Consider the following 27,649-nt stretch of genomic DNA (forward strand, 5'->3'; position numbering starts at 1 on the left):
ATAATTTTAACAACAGCAACAAAAACCGTAGCAGTAAAAACAGTCATAATAGGTTAAGTGGATAAAAGCATGGACTTTGGAATCAGATCTGAATTTGAGTCCTGGCACTCCTACCCGTTCATTCTGGGACTTAACCTCTCTGAGCCTGTTTTCTCTTCCGTCAAACGGGGATAAGATACTTAGCCCAGTAGCACACAGAACGCTCAATATACGTTAGTTATTCTTGAGAACTCCCTACATGTCTGCTAAGCACTTACACACAGCACTCTAACCCTCATTATTATTCCCACTATGCAGATGAGACGCAATTTGGCAGCGACACGGAGGTGGGGTGGGGAGTGGCGGAGCCAAGCCCTAACCTTGTCCGCCTGACTCCTGGGGGGGGGGGGGGGTGGCAATCTCTTAGTCACGACAGCCTATTGCACCTGCTCCCTCTCTCCAAGGCCTGGGGAGGGAGAGGGATGAGGGACTAATGCGTGCCAGGTGATGGATGAGGAGGGCCGAGCTCTGGTGGGAGGGGGGTGTGAGGGACGAGGAGGGATGCTTGGGTCCCTGACAGAGTTCCAACGCTAAGTAGGAAAGGAGGAAACATGCTTCTGGGTTTGGAGCGGAGGTGAGAAAACAGCCCTTGGTCTGGGGTGCTTTAAGGGCAGGGGGCGGCTGAGGAAAAGGAAACCGAAGTGGCTTCTCTGTCGCAGCAGTAGCGACACGCGGGATCCAGATGCACGCTCCGGGATGCACAGAGCGGCGGTTTCCAGAGCCGGGACCCGCACCCGCCGGGCGGCGCTCTAGGTCCCTGTGCCGGCGGGCCTGGAGGCGGGCTCTGCCTCCCCCTGCACCAATGGGAACGCCGAAGGCCTTCGCGAGAAGAGGCTGATTGGCCGGTGGCGCCGCAGGGGGCCGGGCGCGCCTGGAGCAGGGCCTCCCGCTGGCCGGCAGGGGGCGCGCGCGGCGGAGAGGCGCAGCTTCCATGGAGGGGGCGGCGGCGGAGGCGCGGGAGGGGGCCGCCGTGGCCCGGGACCTGCGGGCCTTGGGGTAGGGGGGCGGCGTGGGGCCGGGGTGCAGGCAGGGGCGGGCTGCCCTCGGACGCCCTTCCTGATGCCCGCGCCCTCCCGCCGCAGGTACGAGGGCTTCCCGGGGGCGGAGGCGCTGAGCCCCGCGTGCCCAGACTTCCGGGCGCTGTGCGCGCGGCTGGCGGCGGAGCTGGCGGCTCTGGGCGCCCTGGAGCGGGAGCCGGAGTGGGGCGCCGGGGCGCTGAGCGACGGCGACGGTACGTGCGGAGCGGGAGGCCTGGGGGTGGGGCCGCGGGGCCGCCGCGCCCTGACGTCTCCGTCCCGCAGGCCCCGGCGCGGAGGCGGCGTTTGTGCGACAGCTGGCCGGCCTGCTGCGGGAGCTGCACTGCCCGGTCCGCGCGCTCGGCAGCGGGGACTGCGGCGCGGCGCTGCGGGAGCCCGGCGCGGGCCTGCGCCTGCTGCGTGAGCCCGGGCGGCCGGGGGCGGGGCCTCCAGAGGGCGGGCTCGCGCATCGAGGGGGAGCCTGGGGCCCCGGGAGGCGTGGTCAGGGCTTGGAGGCGGGCAAGAGGGCCTGGGGTGGGCGGGGCCGGAACAGTGCGGCGGGCTCAGGGCTTTGCGGTGGGTGGGCCTTGAGGCTCGGGCGGGTTGGGCTAGATGCAGCCAGGTGGACGGGGTTCAAAGTCCGGGGAGGAGCCTGGGTCTCGAAGTGGGCGGAGCTCACTCTGGAGGAGAACCCAGGGTCCCAGGTGGGCGGGAGTGGCAGGCGGGAGGTTTTGAAGCCTCCGGTAGGGAGTGGCAGCCCCCCTCCGTTGCATCGCTCCCTTTCCCGACGTTTAGGCTTTCTCTGCTCCGAGCTCCAGGCCGCCCGCCTCCTCCGCCTGCGGCCCAGGCTGGATCCCGGCCCTGCGCCGCCCGGTGGGGAAGGGGCAGAGGAGGGAGCCGGCATGGTCCAGGAACTGGTCCTTACTCTTCAAGCCCTGGGGCTGCCCAGACCCACGCCGGGGACCCCTGCCAGCCGGCTGCTGCGGGAGTTGCACGCCAAGGTAGACAGCCGGAGTCCCCTCGTTCCCGGGCCACCCCACCTTCTTGTCGGGGGACAGCCCTTTCTGCAAAAGCGGCGCTGGGAGGGGTCCCCCAGTCATCGCAGTTTTCTAGAGCTGTGACCTCCCTTCTTGATTTGGGACCTGAGGTCGGTGGAGGAGTCCATCCTCCCTCTGCGCGGTCAGCCTCAGACTCCTCCTCCTCCCCCCGGCAGATCTCGGGGCTGCTGCCCTCCCTGCCGCCAGAGTCCCTGCAGCCCCTCCTCGGCTCCCCGCTGGATGCGCCCAGATGGGTAAGAGAGCGTATGGCTGTGTGTGAACACTGTCCTCATCCAGAGATGGGAGCGAGGGGGACCCTGGTACGACCGAGGTCTTTCTCCCCAGGAGGCGTTGGCGTCCCTGTCCCAAAGCCTGCGAGCTCAGTACTGCTGCCGCCGCCGGCTCCTGCTCCGGCGTCTGGACCTCACTACCTCGGCTTTCCACTGGAGTGAGCGGGCAGAGGTGGGCGAACAACCTTGGGGGGGGGGGGGGCAGGGATGCTGGGCTGGGGGGCCGCAGTGCAGGGAGGAGGGACGAGGGCCAGGAAGAGCGCCCTCCGGCAGGTTCTGCGGCCCAGGACACTTTAGAATCTTGTGAGGTTTGAGGTCCTAGAATCTCAGGGTCCCCAGGGCATCCTAGAATCGCCAGCTCTGAGCTGGGACTGTCTTCAGAGCTATACTGCTTCTTTGCAGAGGTGGGAAGTGAGGCCCTGAGTGGGCAAGAGATGCTTCCAAGATGACACATCCCAGCTGGGGAGGGCTCTGGGGCACGCTCTCCATGCCCCGCCTCCCCCAGGTCCAAGGAGAGGCCATGAAGGCAGCTCTGATCCCAATTCGAGAGGCCCTGACCCCGGAAGTGGATGTCTCCATTGCACACGTCCTGGCTGCCCGAGCCGACCTGTCTCGTCTTGTCCCGGCCACCAGCAAGGCTGCCCGTCGGGGGACCTGCTGTGCCATCAACAAGGTGCACACCTGGGTGTGGGGAAGGGCCCCAGCATCCTTGGCCTTCAAACTGGCCTGTCAGCCTCTGCCCTGGTCCAGGCTTGTCCTCTCTGGCCTGGGTTCCTGGCCTCTGGACTCGCCACCTCTGATCTGCCCTCTCCACATCGCAACTAGAACATTTCTAACTCAGAAATCTGATCATGTTCCTCCCTACCTCAAAACCCTTTTATGGCTCCCCAGTGCCTTCAAGACTATTTACTAAGCCCCTGCTCACCTCTCCAGCTTTGGCTTAAAATCCTGCCCCCCAACTTCACCCTGTCTGTTGTATTGGTTTTTAACCATTTTTAAAACAGAAATACCCTCTAGGGGCTGTCCTGGTGGCATAGTGGTTAAGTTCGTATGCTCTGCTTTGGAGGTCCAGGGTTTGTGGGTTTGGATCCCGACCACAGACCTACACACCACTCATCAAGCCATGCTGTGGTGGCGTCCCACATACAAAATAGAGGAAGATTGGCACAGATGTTAGCTCAGAGCCAATCTTCCTAACCAAAAAAAAAAAGGAAATACTCTCTGTTCAGTGATTACATATTTAGCCTCATACCTCTCGGTTTACACAGTCTTATAGTTGTGTGAATGAGTCTTAGGATAAAGTCTAGCACAGCAAAGAGTGAGGCAAAATTTAAGAAAAAAGGTTATTTGCTTTAAGGAAATGCAGGGAGTAAATAATATTCCGGGTGATGCATGAGTGATGGATATTTAGGAAAAAACACTAATTTGCTGGAAATGGTATAGAAAGCCCCAGATATGAAACAGACGAAAGCTGAGGTGTCCTCGTTAATATTGGTGGGGACTTGGACCTCTGCCATCACCCTCCCCTTTCTTTTTATTTCCCTTTTGCTGAGGCCCCTGGAACCCAGTTTGAAAGCACCAGGCCTGTATGTTCCACCACTGCACCCAGACAGTCAACATCTGCCCTTCCATTTTCAACCTCATGCTGTTCCCTTTGCTCTCTGGCCCCCTTGTCCGAGATGCTTTTCCTCTCTGAAACTCAAGTCTAATCAACTGTCAGGTGCTTATGGGCGATGTGCCAGACCGAGGGGGCCGCCCTGACGAGCTGGAGGCCCCCATGCCCAGCTGGCAGAGCAGGAGAGAGGACGGGGGCGGGCGGCAGGCCGGCCGCCAGCGCTGGGGCTGCAAGAAGAAGAAGAAGTAAACCGCGACTGGCGGTGGGAGTGGTCCCCGAGGAGATGCTGACGCCCCTGCGCATGCTCTCTGGGGAGCTGGCCTGAGGGCTTCTCTTGGTACCCGGCACCCAGGCCCCACCTCCCCTGTTCCTGGCGCCCAGATGTCCTCCGCACACCCACCACTCAACACCAAAGACGTGTTCTCTGGAAAATAAATTTAATTTCTGACAACCGTGGGACCTGTCTCTGTGGGGCCAGGTCAGGGCGCTGGGGTCTGAGGAGGGATGGGGATCTCTGTCATAGCAGGCCCCTGATGCTCTGACCCAGAAAGTCCTTGGCTCTTTGGCCACGCATCTTTCCCTTCCTGCGGGCATGGGGAAGCGGACACGCAGCATCAGACACGCAGCATTGGACAAACATTTATCAGGGGCCCACCAGGTGCCAGCCCTGTTCTAGGCACTGGGGACGCAGTGGGGAAAGATACAGATGATAAACCCCTGCTCTCCCGGAGCTGCCATTTCTGGGGAGGAGGGGCAGACATGCAACAGGAGAAACAGGTAAAAAAGATAGTTTGTCACGTGGGGAAAAGACTTTGGAGAGAAATAAAACTGGAAGGCAGGATCAGCACTGTGGGAGGATGGCAACTTTGAGCATCATTGAGGAGGCCTCACTGAGAAGGTGACACTTGAGCTAAGTCCCAAAGAGGGAGCCCTTGTGGTCCTCTGGTGAAGAGCATTCCAGGCTGAGGGAACGGCCAGTGCAAAGGCCCTGAGGTAGGATTTTTGGCATGTTCAGGGACCACCAAGCCCAGTATAGCGGAAGAAGGATGAGTGAGGATGTGAGTGGTGGGAGGTGAGGTTGGAGAGGTAGGGGGTGGTCAGGTGGTGTTGGGTGGGCCAGTGGGAGGACTCTGGCTTTCCCCTTGAGAGAGATGGAGCCACTGGACGGCTCAGGTGTCCGCAGGGTCCCTGTTCACCCCTTCTCTAGCCGTCTCTCCTGTCTCTGAAGCCCCAGAGTTTGGAACTCTGCCCAGCATGTCCCCTCCCGCTCCTGACCCATGCTGTCAGTGTAGCACACCAGGCAGGAACTGATGTTTTAGAGGCAGACGAAGACCTGGGTTTGAGTCCTGCCTCTGTGGGCAGCTTAACCTCACTGGGCCTCAGCTTCCTCATCTGTAAAACGGAGATTTAAGGAGTCGGTGAGATGGTGCCTAAGTCTAAACGCACCCAACATGGAGCCGCACAGATCCTCGGTGCGGGAGAAAGGGGTACAATTAATAGCCGCTCTGATGCAAAAGAAGAAAGTGACTTTCAGAGGGAGAGATGGTGGATGCCTCCACGAAGGCAGTGTGGTGGGACGCCTGCGATGCCCGTGGGATTCTGCTGGAGGCCCAGTGACAGGAGTCAGCCCTGATCCAGGGGAGGGGAGAGAGAAGTGACCGAGGCAGGTCTAGGAGTCCGGCTTGGAGGACTGCGTGGGTGGCGAGGCCATCGCCGGGAGGGGGACCTGGAGGGAGAAAGACATGGGTGATGTGGGGAGTGTCTGGTGTCTCCAGGACGCTTCACAGCCGGGGGCAGAGCCTCCCCGAGACTTTTGTTAAGTGGATGAATGAGTGACCCCTGGGGACATTTTTTTTTCCACTCAATCTGAGAGTCTCTACCTTTGAATAGTGGAATTTATGCCACCGACATTTATTATAGCTCCTGATATATTTGGCTTTATTCTTGCCATCTTATTATTTTCTTTGTTTTTTTATCCCTAAAATCCTTTTTCTGTTCTACTAGAGGCTACTCCCTCCCCGCCCCCAACATATTGAAAGTTCCGATTTTCTGTCAACATTACAAATTAACCCGTATCTGTACCCTCCTACCCAAGCAGGTGAGGACTTCCGCACATCACGCTTTCCTGCGCTTCCCCAAAGCTGCCTGGGTTCCCCCAGGCCAATGGCCTGGTCTCTCCTGTACCAGCCGGGGGCAGGGGGCAGTTCCTCCTCACCAGCTTGGGTTCCCAGGAAGGGTGTGGGGGCTCCGTCTGGGTCCACGCGTGGCGGAGGCGGCGCCCCGTCTCGGCTTCCAGGGACAGTGTGTAGGAGAGGTGGTCCTCGGAGCCTGCTGGTGAGGTGTGGATGGGAGGGATGTGGGTATGATGGGAAGGGTCTCAGGACCTTGGGATGGGTCCCCCCCCCCCCAGGACCACTCCGCCTGGGGTCTTACCACAGCTGGCATGGGGAGCTGGTGTGGGTGGGATGGGGGCTTCTGGGGAGCTCATGTCACCCTTGGCCCCTGGCCTCTTCTTACATTCCACCTTCACTTGGTCTCGGCAGTGTTTGTGGCAACACAGCCCACAGTCTGGAGGGGAAGGTCAGTGGTTAGTGGCCAGAGGCCCAGTCCATGCCCCTCATTCTCCCAGCCTGCAGGTCCTGGATCCCGCCCCACCCCCAATGCCCCACTCACCCTGACAGCGGTAGCCTTGCTTGGTGACACCCCAGAGCTGGGAAGAGAAAGCAGAAGAAGTCACCTAGGTTAGGGGAGTGGGGCTGTGGATGGGAGCGGCTGTCTGGAAGGGTGGAAACTGGCCAGCTTTAGGAAACCCTCAAGGCTAGAGGGGTTCAAGGAATTCGGGGGTTATCTCAAGTTTGGGGAGTCAGCTAGGATATTAGGTAAAACTTGGAATCAATAAAATATAAATGCTATGGGCAAGGATCGTGTCTGTGTTTCCTGCTGTCCCCCACCCGGCCCGGAGCCTAGACCCGAGCCTGGCACACAGGAGGGGCTCAGGAAATACTGAGCGACTGACAATGCGAACTTGGGAAGTAAGGCAAGGCCCATGAATTAGTCTTGGTCTGCAGATGGCGAGATCCGTCCACTGTCCCGCGTTTGAGGACACCTTGAATTTGCAAATTATCCAGGGCTTGAATTCTCTGGAGTCTAGAGACTTGGAGAGGTATCCGTCTGGAGGTAATCTGCTCAGGGGTGTAGATTACCCAGGGTTGCAGACACCGTCCACGGTTTGACAGTTACCCAGGATGGAGATGCTCTGGGATCTGCGCACTATCTAGACTTCAGAATGATCCGGCATGTAGGGAATATCCGGCGTTTGGAGTTGCTGTGAAATGTGGGGATCGGGGTGGAGAATCTTCTAGAATTTGGGGATTATCTGGGGCTTGGGCACTGTGACAGCTCCGGGGCCGCGCTGGCTTTCTGAGCTGGGGCTATGAGGAGCTGGGGGCACTCGGGGGGAGACGGGCCTGAGGATAGTGGCGGGGGTGGGCAGAGCACTCACGAAGCCGCTGCAGCTGTCACAGAAGGTGGGCTTGCGGAAGGTGACCTCGTGGAAGGTGTGCAGGAAGGCCAGGCCCAGCTTGGAGCAGATGGCGCTGGCCCGCAGCAGGTACCCCGTCAGCTCCTCTCGGCTGAAGGTACCACTCCTGCGACAGAGATGACACCTCAGCATGACTGGCCCCTTCCCCCTGGCCCTGCCAACCCCAGTCTCCCCATGTGGGGGACCCAAGAGTCGGAAGCACTCACCCCTGGCACGGGGGCGGGTGAAGCCCGTGGCAGGCAAAGGGGAAGTTGCCTGAGAGACGCTCGAAGTCCTCCCGGGAGATGGTTCCGCGGCCTTCGGAGTCATAATGCTTGAACACAGACTTCAGAGGAGCACGGGATGGGGACAGTAAGGACCAGGACCAAGTCCTGCCCCCGTGGCCTGAGCTCCCCTGTGCAGATAGCTTCCTCCCGGCCCCCAGCCGCCAGGCCACGGTCCCCTCCTTACCTCCACCAGCTGCTCCACATGCCGACCCAGGGTGACTCTGTCAGGCTTGGCAGTCACGCCAGGGGCCCACTCCACCACCAGGGGCGCTTTGAAGGGGGAGGGTGGCTGGGCAGGGGCAGAGGGGCACGTCAGTCAGTGCCCGGGCTTGGGCTGGAGGACAGAGGCAGGGCGTCAGCGCTTACCAGGCTTCTGGGACAGCGGGGCTCCCGGGCATAGGAAAGCTCATAGATCTCATCCTCCGTGTAGAAGAGATCCAGGGAAAGCTGGGGGGTGGGGGGCAGGGCGTTACACACGCACCCCGGCCCCTGCCTCCTGCCTCCAGCCCGCGCCTGCCTGGACCCCCGCCCTCTTCCCGAAGCCCCTCTTCTCGGGGACCCCTAGGGTCCTCCCTCCCACTGAGCCCCATTCGCCCTCTATGCCGCTGTCCCCTCGCCCAGAAATGCCATCTTCTCACTGAGGCTTTTTTGGATCCTGTTTAAAATCGCAAACCTCTGTCACTTTCCACACCCATTAATGTCCTCCGTGGCTCTTATCCAGACGACCGTATGACTGATGTGCTGTCTCCCCCACTAGGATGTCAGCTCCACAAGCACAGCAATGTTTTTTTCTGACGTGCTTGCTACTGTGGACCCCAGGGCCTGAAGCAGCGCCCGGCACCCAGCAGCAGCTCAGCGAAGATCTGGGCTGATGGCCTTTCAGAATTAGCGGAGTGCAGGGCCTCGGGCACCTGCCATCTTAAGGCGGGGCCTGCTTCACGACAAGCCCCGCACTCAGAAGGGCCCCCACTTCGTTGAATCCTCTGCTGTCACCGTCCTGACATTCTTTCTTTCTTTCTTTTTTGCTGAGGAAGATTGGCCCTGAGCTACGTCTGCTGCCAATCCTCCTCTTTTTGCTGAGGAAGACTGGCCCTGAGCTAACATCTGTGCCAGTCTTCCTCTATTTTGTATGCGGGATGCCACCAGAGCATGGCTTGATGAGTGGTGTGTAGGTCCATGCCCAGGATCCAAACCCTGGGTTGCTGAAGTGGAACATGCAAACTTAACCACTCCGCCAATAGCCAGCCCCATCTTGACATTCTTAAGAATGTTGAAGAAAGAGCCCCACATTTTCACGTTGCACTTGGCCTTGCACATTTTGTAGCTGGTCCTGTCTTAGAAGCTGAAAATCAGTCTTAGACGACAGGGCCTTCCGAACGCCAGTCTCTCTCAATTTATGGCTCCTTAGAATACAAGTATATGTATCAATAATATCTATAAAATAAAATATACCCAGAACCCACACTCCCAGCCTAGGACAGCGTGATGGGTAACATATGTTAACACACACGTTGTGAAGCTGGCCTGGGTTCAAATCCCGGTTTTACTGCCGTGGGACAGTGGGCAAGCGACTTTGCTTCATGGGCCTCAGTTTCCCAATCTGTAGAATGGGCACGGTAAAGGTAGCGAGGGGGGAATGAAGTGCTCTGCAGAGCATGTGACACGGTGCCCAGCACATAGTAAGTGATCAATAACGGTTATTAGCTTTCCGCTTAGGTTCCTGGATATATCAAAGCTGGGCAGCTCAGACTAGTGACATCAGAAGCTCAGAGGCTCGGAGCCCAGTAGTGTGAAAGCCCAAAGCAGTCGTGGAGTCCGCATCAAGGGCTCCTTGAGTCACTGGGGAAAAAACGCATCACTTACAGCGAGCTCACTGTGTCCCAGACACTATTTTAAATACTTTATATGAATTATATTACTGATTCATCTTCTCAGCCACTCTCTGAAGTGGATTCTATTATTATTCCCACTTTGCAGGTAAGGAAACTGAGGCTGAGAGGTTAAGTGACTTGCCCAAGGCCACACAGCTGAAAAAAGAACAGACCCAGAAGCTCTGGCTTCAAAGCCCAAGCGCGTTGTCATGTGCTGGCCCTGCAGACCCTCCGCAGGCAGGCCCCTGGATCTCGGTGCCCTTGGCCCAGCCTCCAGGTGCCTGGCGGGCGGCTCACCGTGAGCAGGTGCAGCAGGTCCTCGTTGGCGCTGCAGGGCGGGCGCTGCCTCTGCAGGGCAGCCAGCTCCTGCAGCCGCAGGTAGAGGCTGTTGAGCTTGGGCAGGTGCAGGCGGCCGTCAGGCAGCCTGTCGGGCTGGGCCTCGTGCAGGGACACGAGGTCCTTGAGGTGCACCCCCAGGAGGGGCAGCCGGAAGCCGGTGCAGCCGGCCCAGGCGCGCCGGTACCGGGCGTAGTTGTTGTGGGCGGCAAGGAGCTCTGTCAGCTCCAGCAGGGCCTGTGTGCAAGGGATGTGTCACTGGGGGCAGTTCTGTTCCCTCAGACCCCCCGAGGGGAGTATCTGAGCGGCCTCCTGTGTGGGCTCTAGACCCCAGGGGCCCAGTGGCATTTTGGATACTTCCCAAGCCCCTCCATGCCCCATGCTGGCCTCAGCATCTCTCCAAATTGCCTTGCCTCTTGGTCCTCACCAAATCTAATCATGGTGCTGCCCTCACGCCCAGACCTTCTGTAGCTCCCCACTGCCCTCTGGGTAAAGCCCAGGTACCTTAGTTCAGCCTGCAAGGCTCAACAGGGTCTCCTCCTGGGCATCTCCAGCCTAACTTCCTGCCACTTCCCGACCTCGGCCACACACAAGACTCATGAATGACTCACTCTCCCCAGGACATCCTCAACCTTGATCCTCCCAAGGGTGGCCCAAATGTTGGTGTCCTTGGGGGCATCATTTCTCGCCCCACCTGGCCTGCAAGTGCCAGCATCTCTCTCATCCGCCTCGTCCAGTCCTGCTCAGGACCAAACACGCAGAGAGTAGCGAGTGTCAGCACCGTGGGCGGACGGATGAGGAGGGAGGGAGGACAGAGGAGGACAAAGCCTGGGGGTCTGTGGGATCTGAAGGAGCAAGGTCTGAGGACGATCCCTGGCAGGGATGGAGGGGCTGGGGAAAAGCGTGTTCAGGGTCCAGGGTGACTGACAGTGGGGACTTTGGGGAGGGGAGTGGGGCTCACCTTGGTGCTGTCAGGGCTCAGGTGGGCGTGGGAGTCCTTGAGTCTGGAGATGGCGCTGTGACACAGGCCCCCCGTGACCGCCATCAGCGTGTTGAAATTGTGCAGCTGGTGCAGCCTCTACGGAGGGCGAGGCAGAGACGGTGGGACTCACAGGGAGGACAGGCACCTCGGGGGTTCGGACGGCAGCGTCCCAGCTGAGTGGGGGTGTGAGGAGGCGACGAACAGGAATGTGGGCATTGCTCCGGGGGCAGGCAGGTGATAAACCGATGTGAGGTCAGAAAAAGTGGGCGGAGTCAGGCAACTATGGGGAGTTGGCGAGGCGTGGGGACTCAGACAGGGGTCGGGGTGTCGGGCACCTGAGGGTCAGACTGAGCTGAGGGGAGACAAGGCCCGGGCTCTGGGCGGGAGTTAGGAGGTGAATGGGCCAGAGTGACAAGAGGGGTCCCACAGACGGGAGACTGGGGTGGGGTCAGCCGGGCCTCAGGGGCCATTGCCTCCCCTTCCCCCTTTCCACGTTTGAAGGTCGGAGGTCGCTGTGGGGGGAGGGTGGGGCCAGGGAGGAGCGGAAGATGCTCAGACCGAGGCGACCCCAGACGGACGCGGGAACCCCCGGGTCTGAGGGGCCGCACAGGGCACAGGGGAAGCGAGAGGAGAGCAGCCGCCAGAGGAAGGGCGTGGTCTGCGAGGAAATACGCAAGGCCAAGCCCGGGGTGGGGAAGGAGGGCTTCCCTTTTCTCCAGAAGGGAGGGAAGGTATCTGGAAGGGAGGGGGAAGGGAGGGGCGGGGCGCAGGGGGGCGGGGCAGGGAGAGACCCGACGGGATGGAGAGAGAGGCAGTCACTGTCCCGAAGGGACGGCTGGGGGCTGGGGACTGGGGTGGAGGGGGACGCAAAGGCGGGGGCATGAAAGGGACGCTTTCACTGCCCTGGGGATAGAATATTGGGGCGTACGGCTTGGGAGACGGGGCCAGGAGGGACGTCAACAGCCACGTCTAGGACTGGGGGTGGGACGAAGGGGTTTGACGCGGTGACGTCAAAGCCAGGGACGGAGTGGCGTCACAGTCCCGAGTTAGGACGAGGGGACTGAGGCTCGGGGGCGGGGCCAGAGTGGGGCGTGGGGCGATGGGGCGGGGCCAGGAGGGTGACGTCACTGCCCGGGATGGACAGAGGGTCCGACGCCTGGGGCGGTGGCGCTCTCAGCCCGGGGCGGGCCTCACCTGTGCCACGTGGATGAACTTGTCCAGCACCTCCGCGCGCTGTGCCGGCCCGGGGCGGCTCAGCACCATGACCTGCACCCAGCGGGACACGCTGTTGCTGAGCCCTACGGAGCCCTCCAGGGTCGGGCAGCCCCGCACGGAGCCCTGCAAAACGTAGCCCCGCAGGTCCTGGGGCTGGGGGTGAGGTGGGCGTCAGCGTGGGCCGTGGCGCTCAGACCCTGCCCTTCACGCGCCCAGCCCCCTCGCCGTCACGACCTCCGATGTCCTAGCCTGGCTGTCACATGTCCCTGTCGTCACCACGGCCCTCTCCCATCTGAGGAGCAATGTTTCAGTAAAGCCGGCACTATTCTGAGCCCTTGGTCATATGAACTAATTCAATCGTCACATCAACTCTGCGAAGTGAAGACTCTATTATCCCCATTTTAGAGATGAGGCCACTGAGGCACAGAGAGGATAAGTAATTGGTCCAGGGCGTGAGTCAGGGGGGGACTCCAGTCTGTTGCTCTCAACTGGTGCCTGACTGGTGTCTGCTCAGCAAAGGGAAGGATGGCGAAGAGGGCAGGGAAACAACTTCTATTTCTTCCGCTCCAGGGGTCAGCATTGCATACCACATCCACTGCACCGTGTGTGTGTGTGTGTGTGTGTGTATACAATCAGGAAATTTTCACATTAAGGAACCAGATCGCCATCTTCCCTTGAAATGGTGATGGCAGTAGCTAACACCTCTGTATAGGCTGAAGCATCTGAAATTGCCACTTGGGTAGGTAAAATATGGTAAAATATGGCAATTTCAAATGGTTCCGCCAGACAGCATTGACACTGGACGAGGCACTGAGCCTGTGAGGCAGGCACTGTTAAATCCCCCTTTATACAGATAACGGAACTGAGGCGCAGTGGATTTCAATGCTCCTCAAGTAAATGAATAATTAATAAAATATTTAGAGTAAGCATTGCAACAAGCACTTTTAATTGGATGTATTAATTTAATTCTCCCAACCACCCAATGAAGGGTTATGAGCTCCATTTTACAAATGAGAAAAGAGAACCAGAGAGGTTGACAAACTAGTTCAAAGTTGCACAGGTAAGAAGGGGCTGATGGATTCGAATCCACGGGCCCTGCGCTCAGCCAGCTTAATTCATTTTCTGGACTTTCGAGCACCAAAGCTGGAGAGCTTGAGATCATGCCTGGTGCCCATGCGGGGGTCCTCCCAGTCCTGCGGGGCCCCAGCCAGGCTCCTTCCCACCCCAGCCCTCCCCAGCTGGGGGTGGGGCGTCCTCACCGTGATAGCCTGGAAGGACCGGAACTCCAGGTAAGTGAGGTGCTGGGCCAGCTCCCCGGTCTCCAGATGGTCAAACAGCAAGGACACTTTGCGCTTTTTGCCCAGGCCTGGGCTGCTCATGGGGGTTGGGGGGCCAGGGCCGCCGGGGCTCAGGCTGGGGGCAAAGAGAGGACAGGGTATTGACGAGGCTCAGGGTGGGGGTGGGGGAGTGTGGAGGGAGGTGGCCCCGCGAGGTGGGGAGGGACCGACGGGGCTGACTCACAGGTTGGAGGGGTCTCCCAGGCTCCTCTGGGCCGCGTTGCCCTCCTGCTCCACCGCAGCCCAGAAGCGGCCTATCACTTCTTCTAACTGGGGCTCCTGGTGCACCGTCTCAGGGTGCTGGGTGAGCCAGTACCTGCGTGTGGTTCAGAGAGAGCGGGATGAGGCTGGGGGTGGGGGTGGGGAGGCTCTCTGAAAGGCACCTCTCGAGCTGAGGAATGTCCAGGTGCTGGGCTCAGGGGTCTGGAAGACCACAGGTCGGCGAGAGAGGCCCCAGGCTGGGGCCATCTCTGGGGTAGGGTTGGGGCCTCTTAACACAGGCTGCGGGATCAATGGGAGATAGACTGGGGGGGTCTCTTGGAAGTGGGACTGCTGGGAAGCAGGAGAGTGGGGGGGGGTCTCAGGAACCAAGCTGGGGGCCTCTGGGGGTGAGATCTTGGGGGAACAGGCTGAGGGGGTCTTAGAAGCTAGGCTGGGCTATACGGAAGGTGGGAGTTTGGGGGGTCAGAGCTGGAGGTGTCTGGGCACCAGACAGGAGGGGGCCTACGGGATTTGGTGAGGGGTCTGTAAGAGGAGAGGCTCTAAGGGGCAGAACTGGGAGGGTCTTAGGAACCAAGCCAGGGTGCCTCAGAAGGGGACCTGGGGGAGCAGGCCTCAATGGGTCTGTGGGGACTGGGCTGGGGAGCTCCTGGGAGGTGATGGGGGGCAGCAGGGTGGGGGTCTTGGCCCATCCCTACCTGACCAGGTGACAGATCTGCAGCCGCCTCAGTTCCTGCTTGTTCCCTGTGGCCTCCTGGTACGTGAGCTCTGGTCAAGGCTCTGTTGTCCACATGCCAGACCCGCCTGCTCACCCTGTCCCCACGGCCCAGGTTCTCATGTCTCCGCCCTCTACCTTCCACCCACTGCTCCCGGCCCTGGGAGGATATAAGGTCAGCAGACGGGCAGCAAGGTGGGCAGAAGGCAGCACCCAGCTGTGCATGGCCAGCGCCATGTTGAGAATGTGGTCCCCGCGGCACAGGCTGCCAGCTGAGTCTGGGGGCGGGAGGAGAGGATGTCAGAATGGCCCCTGGGCAATGGACTGCCCAGCCTCCAGAGCCAGCTGACGGCCTGGCTCCAACCCCAGCTCTACCGGGGACTTCCTGCCTGAACTTGGGCAAGCAGCTTAACTTCCTTGTGCCTCAGTTTCCTCGTCTGTACTGTGCATGGACCAGCACAGCTCCTGGCAAGCTATGCTGAAGGTTGAAATAGCATCAGACTTCTCTCCCCTCCGCATCGCAGGAAAAAGAAATGCAGGCATCTCTCTTATCCCTAATACAGTGATTGAGACCCATTCCGCACACCCCTGGTCCCACTTTATACCCTGCAAAATCGAGGCCTAGAGAAGTGGGTGCTGGGCCCAACCTTAGGCCTGGGGAGGCTGGCAAGGGAGGGGGCCGCTCACCGAAGGACTGGATGCATTTCTCCAGCAGCTCGTCCTCGCTGCAGCCGCCCTCGTTGAGCATGCCCAGGGCCATGGAGGCCATGACCTTGCTGATTTCTCGCGGGCTGGGGCACGTCTTGTGGCGCCGGGCCTGTCGGGGCCGGCCCCGGCCTCCTGTCGTCCCGGAGCATTCCTGGTGGGACTTCCTGCAGCACAACCCCCCGCCCCCCCACAGGGAATCATGAGAGCCCCTTCCTTCGGGCAGACCCCCAGAATTCTCCTTGACCCCACAGCCCCAAGGCATCATGGGAGAAACTTTCTAAAGGCAAAGCCCCAGGGCTACTCCTGACCTACCATGGACTCATGGAAGAAAACCCTGGAATGCTCCAGATGATGAGAGCCTTCTCCTACAGGTAAACTCCAAGGGTTACTCCTGCCCCCTTCAGGGAATCAGAGGAAAAGACCCTCCAGACTACCCTGCACTGCCCCTCACGCAGGGAATCACAGGAGAAGACCCCCAGGACTACTAAGGACCCTCCAGGGAATCATAGGAACTCTCTCCTCCAGGCATTGTCCCCAAATCCTCCTTGACTATACCCTCCCAAAGCATCATGGGAAAGACTTCCTGTTGGCAGACCCCTGGGATTACTCCTGGCCTCCCAGGGAATCATGGGAGAAGACCCCCAGAATTTTTCTGTCCTCCCCCGGGGAATCATGGGAGGTTCTGCCTTCGGGGAGACTCACAATTCCCCTTTGCTGTCCACCGCCCATCTCTCCTCCCCTCAGCTGTTATGAGGGCAGCAGACCCCTGAAAGTCCATCTCTCCGTCCTTCCCCACCTTGACCCCCACTAAGGTGACAGACCCCCTCCCCCCAGCCAGCCCTCCCGCAGGACCTGGGTCCCTAGATTTCGAGCCTGGAAGGAAGATAGCGATGCAAAGAGGCCTCGCAGGGCTCTTCAGAGCTGGGCGGGGTCCCCGGGGCTGAGGCAGCTTCAAGGAAAGTTTAAAAATAACCCTCGCTCTGCCCCGTGCCTCCCCGAGGCTCATGTTCCACTTGGGGACAGAGGGTAATGGGAGAGACAGAGACGGTGGAGGAAGGAGGGAGCAAAACCCTGGCAGAACAGCCTTGGTTTCTGCAAGAGTCAGACAAAACTGGGCTGGAAAAATTTATGCTGGCCCTGTGACTTTGGGTTAGTCACTTAATTTCTCTGGGCCTCAGTTTCCTGATATGAAAAATAACAGTCATCCTTGGACCTTGCCCGGGAATTTATTATGAACATTCAATGCCTTGCTTTTGGAAAGTGCTAAATAAGGGACCGAGTTTGCTTGGGCTGTGAAGTGGCCAGAGGTGGGAGAGTTGAACTTGAGATGCAGAGGGAGAATGATGGAGCAAACTAGCATCCAGGCCTGGGGCATGGGGGGGAGCCAGACCCTCCTAACAGGGGCACTACCACATCCCTGGCACATCCCAGGGGCTTGGCAAAGCAGTAGTGAATGTTGTCGAGTCACAGCTGGCATCTACGGAGTCCAGAATATGTGCTGGGCAGCGGGCTGAGCACCTATCCAGATCAGTGGTTCTCAAAGCACGGTCCCCACCCACGATCAACAGCATCGCCCGGGAGCTTGGTACAAATACAAATTCTCGGGCTGCACCCTGGACCTATAGAATCAGAAACTTTGGAGGTGAGCCCAGCAACCGGGGTTTTGGAAGCCCTCCGGGTGGTTCTGATTCGTGCTTAAGCTTGAGGAGCAGTGGTCTAGACTGTCTCACCGAGGACTTACGTGCCCCTCCAAGGAGAGACTGTGATTGTTCTATTGACAGAAGAGGAAACTGAGGCACAGAGCAGTTAAGTGACTCATCTAAGATCACGCAGGTAGAAAATGAGGCAGCCAGGTGTCCACGACCAAGCTGATGGATGTTAGGGGAGGGGACCCCTTTGCCCATCAGAGATAGGCTGGAGGAGCCGCCCAGGCTTGGGGCTCAGCCACAATGGGCCCTGCGAGGACAGGAGGGCAAGCTTGCCCAGGTGATGGGAAGCCCATTCCAGAACCTGCTGGCAAAGCCAGGCGCTAGGCCCTCACCTGTGGACTGTCTGCCCCGAGCAGTGTCTGGAGCAGCCAGGAGAGCTTTCAGACCCAGGGAGCCGCCTTGCCCTGCGTCACACTCCCCTCCCCCGGGGCAGGGCCCTGCAGGAACCTGGAGCTTCCAGTCCAGCGGGCAGCAAGCGACTGTGTTGGGGAACCAGGAAGACCCCAGGAGGACAGAGACACCCAGCCTAGGGAGCTGGATCGGGGCGGGGTAGAGGGGGAGTCGGGGGGGGGGGGGGGTGCCGGGGGAGAAGGGATCCAGAGCAGCTCAAACTCCAGAGAGAGCGACGACAAGACACAGACACTCATACAAGCAGCCCCAGCCGGCTCTGGCCTGCCTGAGCATCTTTCCACCTTGCACCTCTGCTCCAGCTCCTGCTCCCAGAGAGGCCCAACACCCTCCCCTCCTGGTTGGTACCTCCCCAACCTTCCCATGCAGGCGGGTTGGGGGTGGGGGGGGGCGGGCCAGGGCCTTAGGGCGCTCCGCGTCTCTTTGGAGAGGGTCCTCTCACCTCTTGCTGTCCTTCCTGTTCATGCTTCCTGGGGGGTGGGGGTCTTGCAAGAATCTGGTTCGGCTCCTCCCCCCCTCACCAATGCTCCAGCTTCTCAGCCCCTTGGGAGCTGGGGCCTCTTCGGTGCTTGGGAAGGAAAGAGGAACTGCCCTCCCCACCCAGCCCCAGGCCAGGGGGAAGGAAGAGGCTGGGGAGAGACCAAGGGCCCCCTCCCCCCACTTGGGGATCCCATCAGGCTGAGGTTTCCGGTGCAGCCGGCCGCCACCCCCAGCGCTCCGCGGGCTCTCTCTATCTCCCCATCTATCTTTAGCCCCGTGATTCTCTGTCCTGTCACTGTCACACTTCAATAAAAGCAGCTTTTTTAAAAAAAAGTATGCCTAATATGACACATTTATGTAGAAATGCACACTCAGAAGGAGAATATGTTTCTACAAGGTTCATGCATGTCACGCACAAAGGTTTGAAAGGAAAGTCACAAGGCACGATACTTTGTATATTTCTTCCTACATTTCTTTTGTGCCTAGTTTAGTTTTAATAGTACCATTTGTACCCCAGAAAACATTTTCACTTTATTACTTTTATTGGAACAAATTCTTATGTCGTACCTACTGTATGCCACATACTGTTCTAAGGGCTTTTAAAATATTAACTTTTTTAATCCTGACACCATCTTAAAGACTATCTTATTATGGAAACATTACAGATGGAGGCCGAACCCTCTGGGGGCCCCTCCCCATCCCACTGGCCCTCTTGGGCTGGGGTGACCCATATCACACATTGTCGGCTTTCATGTGATCTGTTGGCTATGTGTTTGTTCAGGTACATAAATACCTGCTCATAGAAACCCAGACTTGTCTTTTGAGTATGTGTGCTTTTTTCTTTTACCTAAATGTGTCATGCTTGACATACTTTTTAATTCATGTACAAAAAAGAGCAGAAATCAGAAGTGCTCAGGTGGATGAAGGGTGACACACTTACCACATCCATGCAACATTCACGGAACATTCCCGTCTCCCACAGCCCCCTTGTGCCCCTTCCCCATGCTACCTCCCCAAACTTCCCAGTGGCCGGACTGCTAGCAAACGGTTTTGCCCCATTTTGAGCTGTATCTAAGCGGAATAGTTTATTGTGTCTGGTTTCTTTCACTCAACATCATGCCTTTTGTGACTCCTCCATGTTCTTATATTTGGTTGTCATTTATTCCTTTTTGCTACCACGTGGGCTTCCGTTGTGTGACTATTCCACGATTTATCCATCCATTCTCCTGTGATGGGCATTTGAGTTGTTTCCAGTTTGGGGGCTGTTGTGAACATTCTAGCACCTGTCTTTTGAGGAACATTCATGTGTGCAATTCCGTAGCAGATACCCAGGAATGGATCCTAGGAATTAGTATGATTCTGCCAAACCTAGTCTGTTAGTCAATTCAACCAAAGCTTTCTTAGACGTATATTTTTGATTCTTTCTTTTTTTCACTAAAAGAAGTCACCATGGATGTTTTTTTCACACCGGAACATTGAGACGAGCGCAGAGCCCATTCTCTTTAGCTTTTCCAGACCCTCTGTCTCCATTTCTTCCTCTTCTGTCTCTTTTTCCCTTCTCTCTCCCCTGGTCTCAAGTAGTGCTCTCCATGATGCGCTGTCTGTCTGTCTCTCAGCCCATCTCCTCAGCACCCGCCTCCCACAAGGTGATGACACACTTCTTGCTGAGCTGGGTTTGCAGTGTAGGTGTCCCCAGGCCCCCGGGACTCAGGTCAGCAAAGCCCGTGGCACTGGTATACACACATGCCACCCTCTAGGCCCCCGGGGATAGTTAATACCAACAATAACACTGACAACTACAAAGGAAAAGGCTGCTGAATCAAACCACAGAAACTCGTAAGGCAGAAAAAGGGTGCATTTGATAACATCCAAATAAGGATTTCTTTTGATGAGAATGCTACGGGACAAATATCAGATGACAAGGCGGGAAAAGGCATTTACAATGTCTAAAATCAATGTGAAATTAATATCTTGAATGTAAAAGGAACAGCTGCAAATCAGCAAGAAGAAAAGACAGGTACTCTGATAGAAAAATGGACTAAGAGTATGAGCAGGTGATGACGAAATCCCAAACTGGGACAGGCACCCGAGAAGACTCGAGAAATTACTGGTAACTGATCAGGGAAGGGCAAATTGAAACAACAGTGAGTCATCCTACTGGTCTAGCAAAAATTAGACACTGGAAAATGCCAAGTGGAGGTTGGGGATGTGGGGACCTGGGAACCCCCACACATTAAGAGTGGGCAGCCATTTCCGTGGACCACTCGGCACCATCTAGTCAAATCAAGTGTGTGCACGGACCTCTCACCCAGCAATAGAATAGCTCCCGGGTCTGCATCCTGGGCCACGCTCCCTCAGTTCCACACAAGGACGTTCACCTCGATGTTAGTTTCGGGGAGCTGGGGGCAGCCTGGGTGCCCACCCGCAGGGGAGTAGGTGAACCAACAGAAGGGGACAGTCACCAGGGAGTCCTGCAAAGCCCCCACAGCCACAGACCAGGTGTCCACCAAGCAACATGGCTAGTAGGTCTTCAAACACATAATGATGACGGACACAAAAAAGAAACACTATTAATATCTTATGATATAATGCACAATGACACAGAACAATTGTAGGTTACATATAAAATTCTAAGGAAAAACCTAATATTTCATATACAAGTGTGCATTATATAATGTATAATAAACATAAAATTGTATTGTACTGTATATTAGCCTAAATATATAATTATGAATTACATAGTTCAGTAATATAGTACAAACTTGTGTGCCATATATTACAATTGTATCAATACTTAATGGTGTAAGGCATAGCAAATTATTATACATTTAATAACATTTTCTTATAATTTTATTGAGCTGTGAGATATTGTTTTGTGGAATGTAGTAGATATCATTACATGTTAATAATAATAATTTTAATAGATCCCTGAATCGATCAGTCACCATGGGGTCATCTCTAGTCAGTTTCCTCATGGAATCTTCCCCTGTACCGCCCAGACCCAGGAGATGGCGACCATACCAGATTAACCCAGTTGACAGATGAGGAAACTGAGGCCCAGAGGCATGAAGGTGGCTGCCTGGCAGGAGGCCCAGGTGTGTGTGGGGTGTCGCGATTTGGGCCTCCAGGCCCCGCCGCCGTCTGTGTTAAGGAAGGAACTGCAGAGGCCCCTGGCCTGAGCCCCCGGGAGCCAGCACCTCCTCCAGCCCGGGGCAGCCAGGAGCCAAAAGGAGCTGACTACCTCCCAGGACTCTCCTATTTACAAAGCCCAGGGCACTCATCTGCATAAAAGGTGGCCCAGCCAGTGGCCCTTAGTGGCTCAAGCGGCCCTTGGAGAAAGGGAGGGTTAGAACTCTGGGAGGCGGGCTCTGGCCCCGTGGGGAAGTGAGCTTTGTTATAATTTGGAGATTTTATGCAAATAGCAAGACAGTAAAGCGGAATGGTTAAGAACCTTGGCTCTAGGTTCAAATCCTTGGCTCAGTTTCTGTGTGACTTTGGGCAAGTTACTCCACCTCTCTGTGCTCGGCTTTCCTCATCTGTAAAACGGGCACCCTAAGAGGACAGACTTGACAAGATTGTTGTGAGAAATATATTGTTTATTCCAGTCATGTCCTTAAAACTATACATGGCAAGGACCACACATTTTTATTGCCTCTCTAAACAACGTGAATCATTAGCAAGATTATCGTTATGTTAGCAAGAACTAAATGAGATGCAGTAAAAAGATCTTAACTCAGGGCCTGAAATACAGCAGGCGCGCAAAAGGCATCTGCTACCGCGAGGATTCCTGCCTCATCAGTTTTCATAATAATGAGGAGGAGGATGACGATAGCAGCACTAACATAACATTTACTAGGCGTTGGTGCTGTTTTAAGAGCTAAATTAAGATAAATAAATTATTTCATTTCATCCTTGCAACAACCTTGGGGGATAGGTGCTATTAAAATCCTCCTTACCAGTTGGGGAAACTGAGGCACGGAGAGGTGAAGTGACTTGCCCCCCAAGTGAGGGGCAAGGCTGGGATTCGGGTCCAGGCTGGCTCAGAGACTTTGCTTTTAATAACTTTTAAAGTCGGGAGACCTGGTGCGCATCTGGCTCTGCTGCATGACGTCAAGCAGGGGCTTTCCCAGGTCAGAGCCTCAGTTTGCCCTCTGAGAAATGGGAGAACGACGGCGCCTTGCACACCGCGGAGGTGGAGGGAGGGCAGCTACCCTCTAGACACGCCCCCTACGCCGCCCCACCCTCCACGCGTACCCCGGGCCTGTGGGCGGGGCTCCGGCGAGGGGCGTGGCCGGTGTCGTCCGGGCCCAATGGGGACCGGGGGGCGGGGCCCTCCGTCCAGCTCTGTCCAGCACGCGCATCCTCCTCGCAGTTCCATCTACTCCGCGGGGGGCCTCAGGCGTCCCCAGAGGTCTCCGACCCCAGCCCGCCCCCAGCCCGCCCGCCCGCCCGCCCAGCCCGCGGCCCCCTCCTCCTATTCCCCGACCTCAGCCCCGGCCTCTCGGGCCTCGACATCATGGGTGACGGAGCAGAGGGCGAGGATGAGGTCCAGTTTCTGCGAACGGTGCGTATCTCTGCGTTATGGGTCTCTGGGGCTGTCTCTGGGGACCCTCTGAGTGTCTCTCTGTCTCTGGATGTCTCTGTCCTGATTGCTGGTGGTCTGAGCTTCGGAGTCTCTTCCTCTGTCCCTTTGGGTGGCTGTCACTCTCTCTTTCTCCATGTCTATCTCTCTTAGTCTCCCCCACCTTTCTCACCACAGAGAATTAGCAGAATTGGGGGCCAAAGATGGAGAGGGGGCTCTTTGGCTACCCTTTCTTCTGACATTAGCGATCGGTCCCGGAGAAGGGGGACCGCTGAGGGAGCACCCCCTCCCACCATCCTGGACGCAGACACTTGGGGAAGGTGGTTCTAGTTCCTGAGCTTAATTTAGCCGTCCCCCCCTGCCCCCACCCAGCCCTAATTCTCTTCTTGCTCCAGACTCTGACCTATTTAAGTTCTTGGGAAGGGGGCTGGGGTGGGCTGGAGGACGCAACTCCTTTGAACTCCCAGCCCTGAGGGTCTCCTGGGGTCCCTCTGGTTCTGGATCTTCTTCTTTCCGTCCTGGGGTTCACGGAAGAGGGTCAAATATGGCTCCTAATGGTCTCTGGGTGGTGTCTCTGCTTATCGGTCTCTTTGGATTGTCTCTGTGTCTCTATCTCTCTCTGTCTCCCTGTCTCTGTCTCTGTCTTTGTTCTTTGGCTTCAGGCCCTCTGCGTTTCGCTCTGCCCATCTAGCTCCGCGTCTCTGATCCTCGGCTGGGGGGCAGGGATGGGAATTGGAACAACAGGTGGCCCTCCCAGAATAGCCCACATTTCTGGGGCCTGGGCAGGGGACAGGGAGATGATGAGGGGGAGGAGTCCTTCCCACTTTTCCTAGTGGCTTCCCCTTCCCAGGGGCTGAGCCGGGTGTGGGGCTGTGAGGGTGGCAGGGGATGTTCTCTCTTCTGGGCCAGGTCTGCTGACCCTGCATTAGCCCCTCCCCTCCCCCTCCCAGCCCTGGGAAATGCTGACACAGCATTCCGGCCCCAGAATAGGACCCTGGTGAGCCGGGTCTGGTTTCCGGGGAGGGAGGAACAAACAGCTGGGGCTGGTAGTGAAGGATAGCGACAGCTGGACATTCGGCCACGGGAGGAGGCCTAGCTTCAGCGTGGACTCCTGCCCCAGCTCCAGCCCCTTAGCAGACACCATGGGTTGGGCTCTCCCCCCTCCCTGGCCCTAATAAGACCATGACCATGGCCATCAGCCCCTGAGCAGCCACTCTACGTCAGGCCCCGTGCTCAGGACCTCAGCCTCCTGAGGCATCTAATTATATCCTCGCTGCCCTATCTTCTGAGGTAGGGCCCTATCTTTATCTCCCTGCGAGATCTGAGGGAAACCGAGGCCTGAGTGTCAGTCACTTGCCCAAGGTCAAGGCCAGGAAGTGTCATCTCTGGATGCCCCTGGGCCTAGCCCTCCGTGCTTTCACAAGAGGAAGAGTGGGCTCAGACTTGCCAATGTGGCCAGTGCCAGGTTCTAGAGGCCTCACCCTGGCAGCTCTTGGCTCCAGTCTGGGTCTGTTTTCCTGCATTTTATTGAGGTTTTGTGGTGGTTTCCTCAAACTTTTTGGACGTCCTGCCACCAGCAATAAATATATTTTATATTGCAACCCAGTATATGCACATACATACATATATTATAAGAAATAAGCTTTCTTGAGGTATAATTGACATGCAATGAGCTGGACCCATTTTAGCCGTTACAGCCCAGTGAGTTTTGACAAACTGTGCACGTCTGTGTAAACACCATCATAGTCAAGACGAAGAACGTTTCCTTGACTCCAGAAAGTTCCCTCTTGCTCTTAGCAGTAGTCACCTGCCCCCATGTGCTTTATGTTACCACAGATTCCATCAGCCACTTCTAGTGTTTCATATATACTGTGTGCTCATCTCTCTTGCTTCTTTTCTCACCGTGATATTTTTGATATTCAGCCATGTAGCGTGTATCAAGAGTTCACTCCTTTTTGTTGCCAAGTAGTATTCCATCGAGGGAATATGCCACAATTTGTTTATCGGTTCACCTGCTGATGGACATGGAGTTGCCTCCCATTCATGGTATAATGGGCAAATTAGGTGCATTCACACACACTTTTTTTTTTTTTTGGTGAGGAAGATTCGCTCTGAGCTAGCACCTGTTGCCAATCTTGCTCTTTTTTTGCTGAGGAAGAGGGTCCCTGAGCTAACATCTGTGCCCATCTTCCTCATGGCAGAACCCCTGGGGGCTGGTTAATGGCACAGACTCCCTGCTCAGCCAGATCCGCGGCATCCGGCTCTGGTGTCACGGCGGGGGGACTGGCCAGCAAGGAAGCTGCATTTTTAACCAGACCCCCGCCCCCTTCAATCTGATGCAGGAGAAAGTTTGAGAATCACTGGGTAGTGACCCGCCCCCTGTGTCTGGTTTACATCTGGCTTGGCCATTGCCTGCTTCCTCACTCTGGGAAAGTGATTTTTACTTTGCTCTCTGAGCCTCAGTTTCCTAATCTGGAAAGTGGGGACAGAAATAGGTACCGTCAGATTCAAGTGGTCCATGCAAATATTCCTCTGAGCTCCTCTCCTCCCACCTCCCCCCTTGCTCCTGCCGCCCTCCTGTCTCCCTCGCCACCCCAACACCCTCGGCCCTAGGCCTTTGCACAGGCCGCCCCCTCTTCCTGGAGCATGCTTCCCCCAGAGATGGCCAGACCTGATTCCTTCTCGTTATTTGGACAAGGTTCTTCTCAAATGTCACCTCCTTGGAGAGGCTGTCCCTTCACCCCCTCACTGATGTCATCCCTACCCCAAAAGTCACTCTCTTACGGCACCCTGGGTTATTTTTTCCATGACGCTTATCCCTGATATCAAAGTGATGAATCTATTCACTGTTGATTGCGTGTCGCGCACGAGGATGTCAGCTCCAGGAGGACGGGGATTCTGTCCCCTTGATCCACTGCTCTACGTCCAGTGCCTGGCCCATAGCAGATGCTCAATAAGTGCCTGTCTGATGAATGTAGAGTCCTGAGCAGAAGGCCTAGCAGACAGTACGTGCTGGATAAATGCAAGCTATACGATTCCTATAAATACACAAGCGCACGGCACGTGCCTGGACGTCGGCGTTGGGGGTTCAGGCCAGAACCACTGTGGGGCCTCCTGCCAGCGGGTCAGTCCTGCCTCCCTTCTCCCCGGCTGGATGGACAGACTGAGGGCTGCCTGTGTGGGTCAAAGCCCAGGAGTGGGACATGTTTGTGTGATATGCTGGGAGGGCTAGAGGCTGTGTGACCTCAGGCTGGACGCCTAACCCCTTCATTTTTGATGGAGACTGCTATAAGTAAAAATGTTGAGTACTCTCCCATGTACATTTATATTAGTTATAAATGTAGACATGGGCTACTATACTAATGTGTTAAGAGGCAGGCTAGTGTTCTAAGAGGGTGGCATATAGAGCCACAGTGTTGGGATCAAATTCCAGCTATGCTGTATGCCAGCTGTGTGACCTCAGGCAACTTACTTCACCTCTCTGGGCTTCAGTTTCCACAGGCTCACATAATAGGACTAACCTCAGAGGCTTGTTGTGAGGATTAAATGAGTTAATACATGTTAAGTGCTTGGAATGGGACCCAGCACATAGAAAATGCTTTTATTTTACTTAAAATTTTAATTTATAATCTCGAAATCATTTCAAACTTAGAGAAAAGTTGCAAGGTTAATTCAAAGAACTCCCATATGGCCTGCGGTCATTTCCCCCAAATGTTGGCACGTCTGCTTTACCTTCCTTTCCTCTCTCCTTCTCTCTGTCTATTTTTTTCCTGGACTGTCTGAGAGTAAGTCATGGACATGATACCCTCACCCCTAAAGACATCAGTGTCTGTTTCCTAAAAACCAGGGCCGTCTCTTAGTCAACCAAGGGACACTTATCAACATGGACATTCAGTAAGCTCTGACCCCACTATCTCGTCCAGGGTCCTGACTCAGCCTTCACCAGTGGTCGCGACGCTGCCCTTTATGGCATTTCCCCCGTCCAGGGTCCAGCCCAGGCCCCAGCACTGCATCCAGGTGTCATTGGAAAGCGCCCTCCAATGACAACTGTTGTGACAACAGTGCACAAAAGAGAAATCAGAGTAGGCTGGGCTTAAAAGCTGCTTAACTCGAGGTGCTTGTAGCCCTCTGATGGTTCACCTCGCTGCACACCCACTCCCCGGGAGGCTTCTAGAGCCAGCCAGACTCGGGTTCAAATCCCAGGTCCTCCTCTTACCAGCTGGGTGGCCTTGGACAAGCCATGTACACTCTGAGCCTCAGTTTCCCCGTTTTAAGATAGGGGTGACACTGGCTCCTATCTCAGGGGGATGTTAGAAGTGTGTAGAGTGCCCAGCATGGGCCCTGGCTGGATAAATCTCGAGGGTGGGGTTTATCAGCTGCTATCCTCTTCACGAGGAGGAGGGCGGGCCGTCAGCGGGATGCTCTGACCCCTGGGTCCCGCCCCCAGGATGACGAGGTGGTCCTGCAGTGCAATGCCACCGTGCTCAAGGAGCAGCTCAAGCTCTGCCTGGCCGCCGAGGGCTTCGGCAATCGCCTCTGCTTCCTGGAGCCCACCAGCAACGCCCAGGTGTGTGCTGGACGGAGGGCGGGGAGGGGGTCGGCCAAGGGGCGGAGAGTCTGGGGTCCAAAGAAGAGGGGTCCAGGAGTCTGGAGAGCGGATGCTGACAGGGGAGAAAGCAGGGAGGGGGCTAAGAGGGAAAGGGGGCCGGGGGTCCAAGGTGGGTAAGCGTGGGAGACTGAGGATGGAGGGCAGGGGTCCCAGGGGTCTCAGGAGGCAGGTGTCTCAGGGGCAGCGGGCCCTGAATGGAAGGCAAAAGGGCCTGGGGTGGGGGGCGCAGGGGGATGCTAGCAGGGGGCTGACTCAGGAGGAGGTTGGAGGCTCAAGTTGGAGGGAGCCTGGGGTCTCGGGCGAGGTGGACGCAGGGTCTGAGAGAGGAGGTGACCTGGGGGTGGGGAGCAGGAGAGGGAGGGGACGTGGAGTCCAAGGCGGGCAGAGGGTCTTGGATTCAAGAGGAGGGCGTCTGGGAGTCTGAGGTGAGGGGGTGTGAGACTGAGGGGGGAGGCGTCAGGTTGGACCCTGCCAAGATTTTGCAGCAGTGTCCCCAGGTGTCTGAGGGAGGAGGAGGCGCTGGGACTGTCCCCTGGTGACGTCTGGGGCTTCCTTTGGGACTGGAGAGATTGGGGTTTCTCAGGGAGGGCACAGAGGAGTCCCCTGGAGTTGGAGGCGGTGCCGTGTGTCTGAGGGGGGAGGCATGGCCCGGGGCTTCCTATGCCATTAGGTGG

At 56.9% G+C, this 27,649-nt stretch overlaps 3 protein-coding genes across 10 annotated transcripts in view; 2 read left to right on the forward strand and 1 right to left on the reverse strand.

The window, feature by feature from the left end:
* Positions 1-510: 510 nt before the first annotated feature.
* Positions 511-4,448, forward strand: FAM98C (family with sequence similarity 98 member C). 2 transcript variants are annotated; one of them, XM_070222930.1, is made up of 9 exons: positions 511-613; positions 702-792; positions 1,122-1,270; positions 1,341-1,475; positions 1,851-2,056; positions 2,269-2,346; positions 2,438-2,554; positions 2,888-3,055; positions 4,103-4,448. In XM_070222930.1, exons 2-9 carry the CDS (start codon positions 722-724, stop codon positions 4,244-4,246), a joined length of 1,068 nt encoding a protein of 355 aa, XP_070079031.1. In that variant the 5' UTR covers positions 511-613; positions 702-721; the 3' UTR covers positions 4,247-4,448. The 2 variants fall into 2 exon arrangements, with proteins under 2 accessions (XP_070079031.1, XP_023505429.2); XM_023649661.2 differs by lacking the exons at positions 511-613; positions 702-792 and adding an exon at positions 910-1,035.
* RASGRP4 (RAS guanyl releasing protein 4) lies at positions 4,416-17,996 on the reverse strand. Of its 4 annotated transcripts, none has more exons than XM_023649659.2 (17): positions 17,747-17,996; positions 15,167-15,351; positions 14,652-14,757; positions 14,463-14,525; positions 13,730-13,861; positions 13,468-13,621; positions 12,188-12,361; positions 10,973-11,089; positions 9,973-10,248; positions 8,171-8,251; positions 7,989-8,093; positions 7,745-7,863; positions 7,500-7,644; positions 6,671-6,707; positions 6,431-6,565; positions 6,213-6,328; positions 4,416-5,723 (listed from the first exon to the last, which is right to left on the reverse strand). In XM_023649659.2, the coding sequence occupies exons 1-17, from the start codon at positions 17,767-17,769 to the stop codon at positions 5,667-5,669; spliced, it is 2,025 nt and encodes a 674-aa protein (XP_023505427.2). In that variant the 5' UTR covers positions 17,770-17,996; the 3' UTR covers positions 4,416-5,666. The 4 variants fall into 4 exon arrangements, with proteins under 4 accessions (XP_023505427.2, XP_001497091.2, XP_070079030.1 ...); XM_001497041.5 differs by having other exon boundaries at positions 6,213-6,325; positions 17,747-17,957; XM_070222929.1 differs by lacking the exons at positions 14,463-14,525; positions 14,652-14,757 and having other exon boundaries at positions 6,213-6,325; positions 17,747-17,897.
* A 4,103-nt stretch (positions 17,997-22,099) lies between these two features.
* Positions 22,100-27,649, forward strand: part of RYR1 (ryanodine receptor 1) — a 106,386-nt gene continuing 100,836 nt past the window's right edge. For all 4 annotated transcript variants that reach the window (XM_023649662.2, XM_070224377.1, XM_023649663.2 and 1 more), the window contains exons 1-2: positions 22,100-22,348; positions 26,814-26,933. In XM_023649662.2, the coding sequence (XP_023505430.2) occupies positions 22,301-22,348; positions 26,814-26,933 (168 nt within the window). In that variant the 5' untranslated portion in view covers positions 22,100-22,300. The remainder of the gene's footprint in view (positions 22,349-26,813; positions 26,934-27,649) is intronic.

The sequence above is a fragment of the Equus caballus genome, chromosome 10 (assembly GCF_041296265.1).
Source record: "Equus caballus isolate H_3958 breed thoroughbred chromosome 10, TB-T2T, whole genome shotgun sequence".
NCBI classification, from domain to species: Eukaryota; Metazoa; Chordata; class Mammalia; order Perissodactyla; family Equidae; genus Equus; species Equus caballus.